This window comes from Hyla sarda, chromosome 4, assembly GCF_029499605.1.
Source record: "Hyla sarda isolate aHylSar1 chromosome 4, aHylSar1.hap1, whole genome shotgun sequence".
NCBI classification, from domain to species: Eukaryota; Metazoa; Chordata; class Amphibia; order Anura; family Hylidae; genus Hyla; species Hyla sarda.
The window spans coordinates 48,218,479-48,235,569 of record NC_079192.1 but is presented as its reverse complement, the minus strand read 5'-3'; the positions used below and the strand labels follow the sequence as shown (position 1 = coordinate 48,235,569).

The 17,091-nt window shown below is 42.9% G+C and overlaps 2 protein-coding genes across 2 annotated transcripts in view; both read left to right on the top strand.

Annotated features, from left to right (window-relative positions):
- Window positions 1-3,531, top strand: part of LOC130367869 (lithostathine-1-alpha-like) — a 135,725-nt gene extending 132,194 nt beyond the window's left edge. The window contains exon 16 of the transcript XR_008892206.1: window positions 3,508-3,531. The gene's annotated coding sequence lies outside the window, so the exon portion shown is untranslated. The remainder of the gene's footprint in view (window positions 1-3,507) is intronic.
- On the top strand, window positions 1,875-16,624 carry LOC130367347 (C-type lectin domain family 4 member G-like). Its single transcript, XM_056569760.1, has 5 exons — window positions 1,875-1,917; window positions 3,508-3,543; window positions 15,407-15,558; window positions 15,677-15,789; window positions 16,492-16,624. The coding sequence occupies exons 1-5, from the start codon at window positions 1,875-1,877 to the stop codon at window positions 16,622-16,624; spliced, it is 477 nt and encodes a 158-aa protein (XP_056425735.1).
- Window positions 16,625-17,091: the final 467 nt, after the last annotated feature.

Here is a 17,091-nt window from a genome sequence, read left to right as displayed (position 1 = left end):
TACTTTTTAGGGCCTATTTACTACAGAGGAAATGCTTTTCTTTTTAGATTTCTCTGATGTCATGACCACAGTGCTCTCTGCTGACCTCTGCTGTCCATTTTAGGAACTGTCCAGTGCAGCATATGTTTGCTATGGGGATTTTCTCCTGCTCTGGACAGTTCCTAAAATGGACAGCAGAGGTCAGCAGAGAGCACTGTGGTCATGACATCAGAGAAATCAAAAAAGATAAGCATTTCCTCTGTAGTATACAGCCCCTAAAAAGTACTGGAAGGATTAAGATTTTTTAATAGAAGTAATTTACAAATCGGTTTAACTTTCTTGATTTAAAAAAAAAGTTTTCCATGGGAGTACCCCTTTAAATGACTTTCTATAAAATGGGTTCTCTGCTTTGGGCAATCCATACTTTTTATTTTATTTTATATTATTTTATTTATTTATATAGTGCCACAGATTCCACAGAAGGGAGCTGAGATAACTTTATTACAAATTGCCCCTCTGCTGTGATCCTCAGCGATCAGCTGTCATTCATGAGGAAATCTAGCAACAAGCGTTTAATTTCCATGCAGCGCCACCACAGGAGAAATTAGGCATTGCATAGTGCTCTCTCAAACCAATGGATTATCTGTATCACAAGACAGGACAGGTCCTCCATAGCAAGCAATGCTCTTTTTAACCAAATCTGCACTCTTTTCAATAGCTAAGGATCCTTAATAGAGGACCCCTCGCCAATTAACTAAAAAATACCCCAATAAGGAATACGATAATTCGGGTTCCTAATAGGATAACCCATTTAAAGTCTAGTTCCACTCAAAGCCTCTAAATTATTATGTGACTTCTCTTTATCTCTAAACTTTTTACTTTTAGAAAACCTCCCTTAACCTCATTCATATATTAGTTTAAAGGGGTACTCCGCTGGAATTTTTTATTTTTTTTAAACAGATTTGTAAGTTAGGTAATAGAAAGGTAGGTTTCAGCTCACCTGCACGTGCACGGCCAGCCTCATTAAAGCAATAGAGGTGAAGAAAGGTGGAGCCAGCACTGCATAAAATGTTCTTTACTGATTCCAAGTTAAAATTCCATGACAGGCAAGAAGTGCAATACAAGGACAAAATTGCAAGAAGGCATAGTTTGTAATTCTCAAACGCCGACGCATTTCAGGCCATAAGGCCCTTAGTCATGGCATACATGTGTATACTTCAGCACAATCTTTTATACTCACATAGTCCAGGTGTACACCGCCCACAAGGGGAGGGTACACCAGAACTGATCACCTAGGACAAGCAACTTTATTGTCTAATGTGCATAAAAACATATATAAAAAATCTATAGAGAAGCAATGCAAATACAAACAAGAAACTTAATACTGAATGTCTGTACCAAGAGGTTGACTGAATTTATACCACAAACCTGAAATTCAATATGTCAAATTGGAAAAGATTTAAAAAAATATATTTTTAATATTTTTGAAGATATTTTACATTATTATTTCGTTTGTTACATTGATTTTATCTTAGTTTTTTTTAGATTTAACTAATTTATTAGAGGTAACGTGTATATGACTTAATTTTTTTTAACTCTTTTAATATTTATCAATACTGAAAATTGCAAAAAGAACCAACTTTCCACATGAATCTAAATGGTCAATAGTGGAGGATCAAATCAGTTCTATTGTTAAGACCATGGGGATAAATACTATTAAACAAATAAATCCACATAGCTTCTCTATTGTGTAATAGTCGAATATTGTCACCCCCTCTCTTACTGGGTATAATTTTTTCAAGAGCACAAAAAGTAAAACTAGAAACATCACCATTATGAACCGAAAAAAAGTGTTTGGATACATTAGACATACCACCACTGAGGGGACCACCAGAATGCCGAATATGCTCCTGAATGCGTTTCTTAAGTGGACGTTTGGTACTACCAATATAAATCAAGGCACATGCTTCACATGTAATTTTATATATGACTAATCTAGAATTACAGTTGATAAAACTTTTTATTCTGTGTTTTTTGTTATTGACCGTGCCCTCAATGGTGGTACATCTAACCGCATACCTACAAATTACACATCTGGCTTCTGAACATTTAAAGAAGCCCTTTGTCTTAGGCCATGTATTATGTGTGTTGCGATCCGCGATGGTACTGGGAGCTAATTAATTACCTAATGTAGGTGCTTTACGGGTGGAAAACCTAATACTATTTTTTATGATTTCACTCAAACCTGCATCCATATGTAATATAGAATATTCTGGTAATGTTTCTAGTTTTACTTTTTGTGCTCTTTAAAAAATTATACCCAGTAAGAGAGGGGGTGACAATAATCGACTATTACACAATAGAGAAACTATGTGGATTTATTTGTTTAATAGTATTTATCCCCATGATCTTAACAATAGAACTGATTTGATCCTCCACTATTGACCATTTAGATTCACGTGGAAAGTTGGTTCTTTTTGCAATTTTCAGTATTGATAAATATTAAAAGAATTAAAAAATTAAGTAATATACACGTTACCTCTAATAAATTAGTTAAATAAAAAAAAAACTAAGATAAAATCAATGTAACAAACAAAATAATAATGTAAAATATCTTGAAAAATATTAAAAATATTTAAAAAAAATCTTTTCCAATTTGATATATTGAATTTCAGTTTTGCTGTATAAATTCAGTCAACCTCTTGGTACAGACATTCAGTATTAAGTTTCTTGTTTGTATTTGCATTGTTTCTCTATATATTTTTTATATATGTTTTTATGCACATTGGACAATAAAGTTGCTTGTCCTAGGTGATCAGTTCTGGTGTACCCCCTCCCCTTGAGGGCGTTGTACACCTGGACTATGTGAGTATTAAATATTGTGCTGAAGTATACACATGTATGCCACGACTAAGGGCCTTATGGCCTGAAACGCGTCGGCGTTTGAGAATTACAAACTATGCCTTCTTGCAATTTTGTCCTTGCATTGCACTTCTTGCCTGCCATGGAATTTTAACTTGGAATCAATAAAGAACATTTTATGCAGTGCTGGCTCCACCTTTCTTCACCTCTATAGATTTGTAAGTTACTTCTATTAATCCTCCAGTACTTATTAGCTGCTGTATACTACAGAGGAAGTTCATTTCTTTTTTAATTTCTTTCCAGTCTGATCACAGTGCTCTCTGCTGACACCTCTGTCCATGTCAGGAACAGTCCAGAGCAGGAACAAATCCTCATAGCAAACCTATCCTGCTCTGGACAGTTCCTGACATGGACAGAGGTGTCAGCAGAGAGCACTGTGGTCAGACAGAAAGGAAATTCAAAAAGAAAAGAACTTCCTGTGGAGCATACAGCAGCTGATAAGTACTGGAAGGATTAATATTTTTAACTAGAAGTAATTTACAAATCTGTTTAACTTTCTGGCACCAGTTGATTAAAAAAAATTGTTTTCTACCGGAGTACCCCTTTAATGATGTTCACTTCATACTTCTTCTGATAACTAAACACAATTGTTTTTTTTTATTACAGATAATGTTGAACAACAGTCTCTCCAGGAGACCTTGGGTAAGAGATGAATAAAATAAGGGTCCTTTAAAGATAAAATCTTCATGTATATCTGTTACTAATCCTTTGTAGACTAGCCTTTAAATAGCAGATTTTCCACTGGTGGCCGGGATTAGACACTAAAATGTATCCAGCAGAAGACAACACCATTGACGGTGACTTTGGAGTCAATCACTGGTCACTGGGGTTTACTTCTGGGATGATGACAAATAATCAGATCTTCAGATTAGTCTTCATTATGATGGAATTATAGTGGATATATATGTTTGTGCAGCCTCTTATTGCTCATCTGGTTCTATAACCAAGAACATAGAGCTAGGTATAATTTTTTATATGTGGCTTGAAGTCAAGGAGTTTAGGATATTATGGATATCTGTACTGAGGACTGAAGGAAAGTGAAGAAAAAGAAAATCCATGGTATGCCATTTTTAATGTGCACAAATAAAGGTTAAGTTTTATTGGATATTGCCTTTTCCGGGAGCTGGGTTTTCTTTTTCTTCACTTTCCTGCATCTATCGGGGGAGAGCGGTGCCCTTCATCCGCGCTTCCGGACCTACACAATGGTGCCTGTTATGCATGAAGAGTTGATGAGCTGATTTACTACTGTTTTTCTTTTGTACCCACTGAGGACTGAAGTTTGAGTTCTCCAATAGAGGTCGTCTTTAAAGGGGTACTCCGGCACTAAGACATCTTATCCCCAAAGGATAGGGGATAAGATGCTTGATCGCGAGAGTCCAGCCGCTGGAGACCCCCGTGATATTGTACACAACCAATTTAACCGAAGGGGGTTAACCAAAATAAACCTCTATACTGCATGTGTCACAAATCATAAAAATGATTTAATATATAAGGTGAGGAAATAAATGTATTTAAAAACACAGCTCCACTACAGTCCCTACGCTCTATAGCATATGGCCTTAGGGTCGGTTAACTGGCTGTCCAGTTATCAGGACTATTTGTTACTGACTCACATCAATACTGCCAGACCTAATTCGGGCACATTCGGGTGATATTGCACCCCGTTAGAATCAGTTCCGGGAGCGTGTTCGCTCCGGGTCTGATGACTGGCGATCACGGGGACTGAGGCCTTTCAAAAATGAAAGGGGCAATCTGATTGGTTGCTATGGGCAACTCATCAACTTTTTCTCTGGACAGCTTTTGATAAATCTCCCCCCATAAGTCTATGTTCACACAGCAAAATTTCCAAGCAGAATTCGTTGGAAAAATTCAGCTTGAAAATTCTGTTGCAGCAGAGTTCCATTGTTTGCAATGGTCATGTCACTTCTTTCTGTGGAATCCGCTCAGAGATACATTTATACCTATGGAGATGGCACTTGTCCAAGTAGTTCTATCGTGGGCATGCTCTGCCACCACTCACTGTCTATGGAATGCTCACCCAGAAGTTTTATGGACGGACATTTCACGGTGTGGACATAGCCACTAGAGATGAGAGAATTTTTTGAAAAATTCATTTTGGACGATTTGCCGAATTTTCCCAAAAAATTTGTTTCCTTCTGAATTTATTTGCGGCGAATCGCTATTAAAAACGACTATTTCCGAGCTACAAAGAGCCTCAATAGGGGTGTAGAACACTTTGCCTTGCTGTAACACGAATAGGGTGTGTGCTGGGGTAGTGAAATAATACTGTTATTCAGTATAACATGCAGATTCATTTGGAAATGTCCTTCATGCCATGAGAATGTAGTGACAAGAGTTACCTTCCATTCTGGACTTCTTACCTGGCTTTTATGGATCAAAATTATTTATTTAAATTCTATTAAATTTTATTTCAAAATTTACAAGTGACTTTTTATAAATTATAAAAAGTCTTTAAACAAAGTCTGCAAACTACAAGGCGATCTGATAAGTGCTAAACATTGTTACCTGATGTGCATTACAGACAGAGCTGTAGCTAGCTCTTTTTGCTCCATCTGGCACAGGACATCATGGAACCTGCAACACAAACATATTAGTATTAGGCTCTGCACTTTTCCAGCATTATCCTCCCCTTTTCCCTACAAATGACTCCAGCCTCCTCCAAACCCAATGCCACCAGCCTTCCCACAATGCACAATAAATTATGATTATTGATTAAATTTACAAGTCACTTTTCATAAATTATAAAACATCTTTAAACAATGGCTGCAAACTACAAGGCTCTTATAAACAGCCTTACGCCATACAGTGACAGAGGGGTGTACATGGGTGACAGGTGTGTAGAGGAGTGTACATTGGTGAAAGAGGGGGTGACAGAGGGGTGTAGAGGGGTAACCTTGGGGGTGTACAGGGATGACAGAGGGGTTTAGAGGGGCGACAGAGGGGTGTAGAGGGGAGACAGAGGGGTGCATGGGGGTAACCGTGGGGTGTACATAGGTGACAGAGGGGTTTAGAGGGGTGACAGAGGGGTGTAGAGGGGTGACAGAGGGCTGTACGGGGTAACTGTAGGGTGTACAGGGGTGACAGAGGGGTTTAGAGGGGTGACAGAGGGGTGTAGAGGGGTGAAAGAGGTGTGTACGGGGGTAACCGTGGGGTGTACAGGAGTGACATTTAGAGGGTTGACAGAGAGGTGTAGAGGAGTGAAAGAAGGGTGGGGGTGCACTACCTGAAGCTGAGTAGGTCTCTGTCAGTGCTGCCCCTGCTCCTTCCCTCCATCCACACCATTCTGCTGAGGGACCAGGGAGAATCCAGAGTCCAGAGCTGCTCCACAGGAGAGGGAGGATACATAAGGTTGGAGCTGCAGTATCACCCGTCCCGGCACTGCACACAGACTTCCCTCCCACCTGGCCTGTACGTCTGTGACTCACAGGTGCGCAGGCATGAGCAGAAAAAATGTAAATAAATGTTAGCGCCATATTTCCCACCAGAGTGTCCTGACACCCTGGTTGGGAATCAATGCCTCAGTGTAATGTGTGCTGGACCCCCCTTGTGCCCCCTTGCAATAGCGCACCTGAGGCGATCGCCTCACTCGCCTCATTGGAGCTACAGCCCTGAATACAGAACATAAAAGTGCAAAAAACACAAACTTCAAAAAACACTAAAATCTGTGATAAAAGTGCTATAAAAAAAGAGGTAGTATTATATGTGACAAGGTCATCAAGGGTGGATATAAAAGGGGGGCAGTTTAAGTTATAGAAATTTCTGCAACAGTCCGTTCCATAAACCTAAGTGAGGGGAACTCTGAGGACAATGCGCTCCACTATGCTTAAAAGGTATTTGTGTACAACACCAGCCGTTGTGTGTACTTTTGCCTGGCCTTTCACAGTATCTAGGCCAGTGTTTCCAAACCAGGGTGCCTCCAGATGTTGCAAAACTACAACTCCCAGAATTCCTGGACAGCCAAAGGCTGTCTAGAAATGCTGGGAGTTGTAGTTATGCAACCTCTGAAGGCACCCTCATTGAGAAACACTGATCTAGGCCCTTAAGACTTTAACAGGAACAAAATAGTACACCACTGAGATGTACGTATGTGGTATGCACTTACGAGGGGAGAAAAATGCGCTACAGTACGCTTAACCCCTTAAGGACCAAGCCCATTTTTACCTTAAGGGCCAGAGCATTTTGCACATCTGACCACTGTCACTTTTAGCATTAATAAATCTGGAATGTTTTTACTTATGAATTTGATTCCAACACAGTTTTTTCGTGACATATTCTACTTTAACATAGTGGTAAATTTGCGTCGATATTTGTTTCATTTTCTGGTGAAAAATTCCAAAATTTTATGAAAAATTTGAAAAATTAGCATTTTTCTAACTTTAAAGCTCTCTGCTTGTAAGGAAAATAGACATTCCAAATAAATTATAGATTGATTCACATATACAATATGTCTACTTTATGTTTGCATCATACAGTTGACATGTTTTTACTTTTCAGGGGAAAAAAGGCTGGAAAAATAATTCCGGGTGATCGGCGCCAACCGTCAGAGAAACTTCAAGGCAGACTTGTAAATATTCAAGTAATCCTTTATTGTGCTTTGGCAAAGCAAAATAAAGGATTACTTGAATATTTACAAGTCTGCCTTGAAGTTTCTCTGACGGTTGGCATCGATCACCCGGAATTATTTTTCCAGCCTTTTTTCCCCTGAGATTTTACCAATCGAGTGTGGAGGAAATCCCCCTCGAAATATCCGGACGGCTGCACCGCTACCCAACCATGCCAAAAAGCTACAAAGGTTGTTGTATGCCCAATACATAAGGTGAGCAGCAATTCTATACTACTCACCTTAAACACCCATACGATCAAACATACCGCGCAATTGAAGCTCTGTTTTGTGGTTTTTCCTGTCTATAGTATAATGTTTTTACTTTTGAAAGACATCAGAGGGCTTCAAAGTTCAGCAGCAATTTTCCAATTTTTCACAAAATTTTCAAAATCTGATTTTTTCAGGGGCCAGTTCAGTTTTGAAGTGGATTTGAGGGGCCTTCATATTAGAAATGCCCAATAAATGACCCCATTATAAAAACTGCACCCCTCAAAGTATTCAAAATGACATTCAGAAAGTTGTTTTTAACCCTTTAGGTGTTTCACAGGAATTGCAGCAAAGTGAAGGAGAAAATTCAAAATCTCAATTTTTTACACTAACATGTTCTTGTAGACCCAGTTTTTGAAGTTTTACAAGGGGTAATAGGAGAAAAAGCCCCCGAAAATGTGTAACCCAATTTCTCTCGAGTAAGGAAATACCTCATATGTGAGGGTAAAGTACTCTGTGGGTGGACTAGAGGGCTCAGAAGTGAAGGAGCGACAATGGGAATTTGGAAAGTGAATTTTACTGAAATGGTTTTTGGGGGGTTTGTCACATTTAGGAAGCGCCTATGGTGCCATAACAGCAAAAAAAAAAAAAAAAAAACACATGGCATACTATTTTGGAAACTACACCCATCATGGCATGTAACAAGGGGCACAGTAAGCCTTAACACCTCACAGGTGTTTGATGACTTTTCGGTAAAGTCTGATGTGTAAATGAAATTTTAATTTCACTAAAATGCATCCCCCCCAATTTACAATTGTTACAAGAGGTAATAAGAGAAAATGCCCCCCAAAATTTGTAACCCTATTTCTTCTGAGTATGGAAATACCCCATGTGTGGACGTAAAGTGCTCTGTGGGTGCACTACAATGCTCAGAAGAGAAGGAGCCACATTTGGCTTTTGGAAAGCAAATGGTTTTGGGGGGGCATGTCACATTTAGGAAGCCCCTATGGTGCCAGAACAGCCAAAAAAGCCCCACATGGCACACTATTTGGGAAACAAACCCCGTCAAGGAACATAACAAGGTGTACAGTGAGCCTTTACACCCCACACGCTAAAGTTGGACAGGAAAATGAAAAATTTTATTTATTTTTTCAGTAAAAAATGCTGGTGTTACCCCACATTTTTCATTTTCACAAGGAGTAATAGGAGAAAAAGAATCCCCAAATTTTAACCCCATTTCTTCTGAGTATGGAAATACCCCATATATGGATGTAAAGTTCTCTGCTGACAAACTATGCTCAGAAGAGAACGAGCGCCATTGGGCTTTTGGAGAGAGAATGTGACTGGAAATGAAGGCCATGTGCGTTTACAAAGCCCCTATGGAGCCAGAACAGTGGACCCCCCACTGGGAAAAAGCCTCCCAATTTTTTAACCCCCTTTTTTCTGAGTATGGAAATACCCCATATATGGATGTAAAGTGCTCTGCGGACAAACTACAATGCTCAGAAGAAAAGGAGCGCCATTAGGCTTTTGGAGAGAGAATTTGTTTTGAATGGAAGTCGGGGCCATGTACGTTTACAAAGCCCCCCGTGCTACCAGAACAGTGGACCCCCCCCACATATAACCTTATTTTGGGAACTACACCCCTCAAGAAATGTAATAAGGGGGGCAGTGAGCATTTACACTCCACTGGTGTTTTGAACAGTCTTCCATAAAAATGAAAAATGTAATTTTTCATTTGCACAGCCCACTGTTCCAAAGATCTGTTAAAAGCCAGTGGGGTGTAAGTGCTCACTGCACCCCTTGTTACATTTTTCATTTTCCCGTCCAACTTTAGCGGAAATTTGTCAAACACCTGTGGGGTGTAAAGGCTCACTGTACCCCTTGTTACCTTCCTTGAGGGGTGTTGTTTCCCAAATAGTGTGCCATGTGGGGCTTTTTTGGCTGTTCTGGCACCATAGGGGCTTCCGAAATGTAATAAGGGGTGCAGTGAGCATTTACACCTCACTGGCTTTTGACAGATCTTTGGAACAGTGGGGTGTGCAAATGAAAAATTAAATATGAAAATTAAATGTGAATGCTCACCCATTATTACATTTCTTGAGGGGTGTAGTTTCCGAAATAGGGTCACATGTGGGGGGGTCCACTGTTCTGGTAGCACGGGGGGGCATTGTAAACGCTCATGGTCACCGACTTCCATTCCAAACAAATTCTCTCTCCAAAAGCCCAATGGCGCTCGTTCTCTTCTGAGCATTGGAGTTCGCCCACAGAGCACTTTACATCCACATATGGGGTATTTCCATACTCAGAAGAAAGGGGGTTAAAATTTTGGGATGCTTTTTCCCAGTGGGGGGTCCACTGTTCTGGCACCATAGGGGCTTTGTAAACGCACATGGCCTTCAATTCCGGTCACATTCTCTCTCCAAAAGCCCAATGGCGCTCCTTCTCTTCTGAGCATTGTAGTTCGCCTGCAGAGCACTTTACATCTAGATATGGGATATTTATATACTCAGAAGAAATGGTGTTGCACATTTTGGGGGTCTTTTTTCCTATTAACCCTTGTGAAAATGAAAAATTTGGGATAACACCAGCATTTTAGTGAAAAAATAAAAAAACTTTCATTTTACGACCAAATTTAACGAAAATTCATCAAACACCTGTGGGGTGTAAAGGCTCACTATACGCCTTGTTACGTTCCGTGAGGGGTGTAGTTTCCAAAATGGGGTCACATGTGGGTGTTTATTTTTGTTTATGTCAGAAAACGCTGTAACAATCAGCCACCTCCAGTGTGCGAATGCAGAGAATTTTATGTCCTTATATGGGGTATTTCCGTACTCAGAAGAAATTGGGGGGGGGGGGGGGGTCTTTTTTTCCTTTTATCTCATGTGAAAATGAAAAGTATTGGGCAACACCAGCATGTTAGTGTAAAAAATTTAATTTTTTTACAATAACATGCTGGAGTAGACCCCAACTCTACCTTTTCATAAGAGGTAAAAGGAGAAAAAGCCTCCCCCAAATTTGTTAGGCAATTTCTCCCGAGTACGGAAATACCCCATATGTGGCACTAAACTGTTGCCTTGAAATACGACAGGGCTCTGAAGTGAGAGAGCGCCATGCGCATTTGAGGCCTAAATAAGGGATTTGCATAGGGACGGACCCAGATACAAGAAATACACTTGCCTCCGATACCAAAATTACCCTACGGCAGTGTTTCCCAAACAGGGTGCCTCCAGCTGTTGCAAAACTCTCAGCAAGCCTGGACAGTCAATGACTGTCCGGCAATACTGGGAGTTGTTTTGCAACAGCTGGAGGCTCCGTATTGGAAACAGTGTGGTAGGAGACATTTTATTTTTTATTTGGGGGGGGGTTGCTATGTAGGGGTGTGTGTAATATATGTAATGTTTTACCTTTCATTTTCTCTATGTGTCATGTAGTGTAGTGTTTTTAGGGTAAATTCACATGGGCGGGGGGTTTACAGCGAGTTTCCCGCTGGGAGTTTGAGAAACTCACTGTAAACATCTGCCCATGTGAATGTACCTTGTACATTCACATGGGGGGGGGGAGGGGGACCTCCAGCTGTTGCAAAACTACCACTCCCAGCATGCCCTTTGGCTGTCCATGCATGCTGAGGGTTGTAGTTATGCAACAGCTGGGGGCACACTGGTTGAAAAACACTGAGTTTGTTACTTAACTTAAATAGTGTTTTCGCAACCAGTGTGCCTCCAGCTGTTGCAAAACTACAACTCCCAGCATGTATGGTCTATCAGTGCATGCTGGGAGTTGTAGTTTGCAACAGCTGGAGGCACACTGGTTACAAAACACTGAGTAAGGTAACAAGCTCTGTTTCACAACTTCAGCTGTTGCAAAAACTACAACTCTCAGCATGCAATTATAGCTGAAGGGCATGCTGGAACTTGTACTTATGCAACAGCTGGAGGCATACTACTAACACTCCAAGCATGCCCTTTGGCTGTCCGTGCATGCTGGGGGTTGTAGTTATGCAACAGCTGGAAGCACACTGGTTGCAAAACACTGAGAGTTTGTTACTTAATTCAGTGTTTCCAAACCAGTGTGCCTCCAGCTGTTGCAAAACTACAACTCCCAGTACAGTGGTCCCTCAACATACGATGGTAATCCGTTCCAAACGAGCCATCGTTTGTCGAATCCATCGTATGTTGAGGGATTCGTGAAATGTAAAGTATAGGAAGCTGTACTCACCTGTCCCCGCCGCTCGCGATGGTGTCCCCGCCGCTCGCGATGGTGACCCCGGGCCTCCGCTGGGCTCTCCTGGTCTTCTCCGGTCCTCCGCTGTCTTCTCCGGTCCTCTGCTGTCTTTCGCAAGGCCTTTACTGGGCCTGCATAGCGACGTCATTACGCCGCTGCATACGCCATTCCTATTGGATGACGTGCGCAGCAGCATATTGACGTCATCGGAGAGGGCCAAAAAGACACCGGAAGACCAGCGCTGGACCTGGAGGGCACCCCGGAGCATCGTGGAGGGGTAAGTAATACTTACCGCACCACACGGGGAACATTAAGCTGCTATCCGGCAGCAGCTTAAGCATTTTGTGCTGCCGGATAGCACTTAATGCGATGGCCCCGACATAAAAAAGCATCGTTTGTCGATGCTGACATCGACATGCGATGGCCTCTGAGAGGCCATCGTATGTCGATTTGATCATATGTCGGGGCCATCGTAGGTCGGGGGGTCACTGTATGTCCAGACAGCCAAAGGACATATTGGGAGTTGCAGTTATGCAACAACTGGAGAACAGTTTTAAGACCACTGTGTAGTAGTGTCCAAACTGTAGCCCCCCAGATGTTGCAAAACTTCAACTCCAAGCATGCTGGGACTTGAAGTTCTGCAACATTTGAATGGCCAGATGTTACAGAACTACAACTCTCAGCATGCCTGGACTGTCTAGGCATGCTGGGAGTTGTAGTTTTGCAGCATCTGGAAGGGCTACAGTTTGGACACCATTGCACAGTGGTCTCCAAACTGTGGCCCTCCAGATGTTGCAAAACTACAGCTCTCAGCGAACTCCCAGCATGCCCAGACAGCCTTTGGCTGACTGAGCATGCCGGGAGTTGTGGTTTGGCAACTCCTAGAAGGCAGCAGTGAAGATCACTTACCACTGATCTTCACTGCTTCGCCACCGCTGCCTCCGCCGCTGCCTCCTTTCTGCCGGTCCCTCGCTGGTCCCTCACCGTAGTAAGGTACTACTGCACCCGCCGCCATCTTGCCCCCGCTCTGCCCGGACTTCCAGGGGCGAGCAGAGCGGGAATTTCAACTTTAACCATCCCGGTCTGCTCCCCGCCTGGTGGGCGGCGGGGACCTGAATTCCCATGGGCATACAGGTGAGCCCTTGATCCTCAAGTACCAGGGCATCAGGGCATACCCATACGCCCATGGTCCTTAAGGGGATAAAAAAGTATTTGCGCAGAACACCAGCAGTACACACCAGTGCTGCAGCACACAGTCGCTGTGTACCACACTCAGGCAGGATTTGTGCTTGAGCTGTATCGCTGCTGTTCTGTGAAAGACACTGTGCAACACACTGCTCTCTGTCCCTCTCTGTAATAGAACGCTGTAGTGACTGGGAGGTGAATCGCTGCTGTAAAAAAGCTTTTCTGTGCAACACACAGGGCTCTCTGTCCCTATCTATCTCTCTGCAGTGAAAAGATGAAGTGATTGGCCACAATATGGCTGCTGATTATATGGGGCTGTGACATCACAGGGGTGACTGGCTGCTGATAGGCTGCATGCTGTATGTGATTCAGGGTCATCCCACCTACCCTTGTTCCTGCCCTCCCAGGATTCCTTGCCTCATGTCCTCACATGTGGATCTGCCATTTTAGATGCCCTGGAGCCTGGACCGCACTAAACTGAGTTTAATGAAGCCATTCGCGTGATCGAATCGTGCCGATATTCGCATTCATTGCCAATCAAATTTTTCCTGAAATTCGTAACGAATTTGCATTCGTCAGATTCGATTCGCTCATCTCTAATAGCCACAGTATACTGTAACTAGAGGGGAGATGGGGGTGGGGGCAGGGCTGTTTGAAGAAATTTGGGGGCACCAAGCAAAATGGACATGGGGGCCCCCCCCTTGATGTTCACGCACTTCACGCTCTAGGGCCGGCATCAGGACGTAGTAACGCCTGCCCTTGAATTCTGGGAGTGCAACGTGAGCGAATGTCGATACGAGGCCCCCACATTAGGTGCAGCAGTGTACCCCCCACATTAGGTGCAGCAGAGTACCCCCCACATTAGGTGCAGCAGCGTACCCCCACATTAGATGCAGCAGAGTTCCCCCCACATTAGGTGCAGCAGAGTTCTCCCCACATTAGGTTGGCAGTGTTCCCCCCACATTAGGTAGGCAGTGTTCCCCCACCTTAGGCTGGCAATGTTCCCCCATATTAGGCTTGCAATGTTCCCTCACATTAGGCGGGCAGTGTTCCCCCCACATTAGGTAGGCAGTGTTCCTCCACATTAGGCAGGCAGTGTTCCCCCACATTAAGCTGGCAGTGTTCCCCCCATATTAAGTGCAGCAGAGTTCTCCACACATTAGGCTGGCAGTGTTCCCCCCATATTAGGCAGGCAGTGTTCCCCCACATTAGGCTGGCAGTGTTCCCCCACATTAGGCAGGCAGTGTTCTCCCCACATTAGGTAGGCAGTGTTCCCCCACATTAGGTAGGCCGTGTTCCCCCACATTAGGCTGGCAGTGTTCCCCCACATTAGGCAGGCAGTGTTCCCCCCACTTTAGGCAGGCAGTGTTTCCCACAGACATACAGCCTCCAGCCATATACAGTGTATGGCTGGAGGCTGTATGCCTGTGTACTGTCCCACTTCAGTGCTCCGACCACCGCTCCTCCCGTCCGGCCATAGCATTAGTTCCGGGACCGGAGAACTAGTGGTCGGAACAGCGAAGATGACGTGCCGCTGGTCACTTACCAAGCTGGCCAGCGCATGTCTTCCTCCTCCTCCCCGATGCTCCGGTCTTCTGCGCCTCTGTTGCTATGGGCGCACACATGGTACGCTATGCCCCCTCAGGGAGGTAACAGGGGCATCCCTGTGTCCCAAAAACATCTTTCGGGACACAGGGATGTCCTTAACAGTGATCGCTACAGGACGGGCAAGCATAAGCTCTGCTCAGGGCCCCTGGCCAGCTCAGGGCCCCAAGCAATTGCTTGGTTTGCCTGTCCTGTATCGACGGGCCTGGGTGGGGGGTGGTACTGATAATAACTCAACCAAAATTTGTATGTTTAAAGGGGTATTCTGGGCAAAAACATTTTATCCCCTATCCAAAGGACAGGGGATAAGATATCTAATTGCGGGGGGCCCGCTGCTGAGACCCCCCGCAATCTCCCTGCAGCACCCGCATTGTATGTGGATGCTGAATCTCCAGTTTCGGAAACCTCCGGGTTTCCGGGACTGGGGATGTGACGTCACGCCACACCCCCTCCATTCTGCAGGGAGATCGCGGGGGGTCTCAGCAGCGGGCCCCCCACGATCAGACATCTTATCCCTTATCCTTTGGATAGGGGATAAAATGTTTTTGGCCGGAATACCCCTTTAACTGGAGATGTTATAAGAGGTTGTTTTTTTCGACAACAACAAAAAAAATCTATATTTCTGATTGTTGATAACTGTTGTATACTCCTTTTACATAGAGGATATCTGCACACGGTGCCCTGTTGGCTGGTATATCAGTGGCTCTTCATGTTATTACATCTCTGGGAAAGAATTATCCTGGGATGGGGCTCGAGATAGATGCTATCAAATGAGCTCTATTCTTGTAATGATAAAGGACCAGACTGAATCGGTAAGAGCCGTAAACAGGAAATGACATTACATTCACTCTATAGTTATCTTTTCTAATACAAAGTAAAAGCAATAGATTTAGAGAATAAAATAGTTGTCATTGTCACTTATGTTTCTAGGATACTTTAAATAAATTATTTACAACAAGCAGGAGCTACTGGATCGGACTGAGACGGGACACTGAAGATATCAACATCTGGAAGTGGCTGGATGGGACACAAGTCCCCTTCACGTAAGTACTGAGCTGGAGGCTTTTATATAAGAATCTAACAGTGAAAACAACAAAGTAACTAGACAATGTTAAAGTAGTTATTTACATATTAAAAAAAGATATTATCTGTGAACAAACCAAAAGCATACAAAGATCAAAGAGGCCCCCTAAGGAAAGATGCAGATAGGGCCTCCGTAAAATGTTGGTTAACACCACCACACGCCTTGCCACCTGCCAGTAAGATCTGACGCTTGTTTGGCCACCAACTCCTGATCCATTATTCTTATTTTGGCTCCCTGCATTCTTTTTTTGCTACCAAACAGGACTTGTGGTAAAAGGTTGTAACCACCTACTGAATTAAATTAAATGGTCCCCCTGTGCCAACTCCCCATGTGCATCATAGTGCAAAAAAGGGTCTAACTCTATTGTATATAAGCCATAAGTGTCTGTACAATTCATTTTACTGGATATCACACAACACAGGTCTAAATAGATGTAGTGTAACTTGGGAAAGGAGCTGCCTGTCATTTCCATTCATCTTTTATGTTGGCTCCCCACATTCTTGTTTGCTACCAAGTAGGACTTGTGGTAAAAGGTTCTAACCATCCCCTGAATTTACACAGAAGTGTCTCTTGATTGAGTCTTTGGAATATTGCCATCCAATGGCTTATATTACATTAGTAATATACATGTAATTGCTTTTTCTTATTCCTTCATTTACAGCAACTGGGCAAAGAATGAGCCCAACAATCACGGGAAAAATGAGCATTGTGGAGAAACCATGTCCGGACCTTGGAATGATCGAAACTGTAATGATAAGTTGTCTTATATTTGTAAAAGGATTAGAACTTGCTGAGATCCATTCCATACCAAGTAGTGGTAAAATGTAATACAATATCTTGACCCCATACTCCCTCCCCCCCCCCTCCCCATGTGTTATTTATAATACTGGTTTTCCTTACAGTTGTGCTTCGCAGTTTGTAAAACCATCAGAAAGTTCTATATTTCTAAAAGCAAATAAAGAGAATTAAATCAAACAAAAAATGTCAAATATATTAGACTAAGTAAGGACATTAAGGGAAATGATCCAGTATCACATATCTGTGAGTGGTTACACTATGTGAACCTTTTTAGTATCTGGTATGACCCCCTTGTGCATCTAAACATTTCCTATAATTGTTTATTAGTCCTGCACATTGATTGGGAGGAATTTTAACCCATTGCTCTATTCAAAACAACGTTAACTCTGCTATATTGGTGGTCTCCTCCCATAAACTCCTTGCATCATATGATTATTAACATTTCTGTTAGATTAAGGTCAGG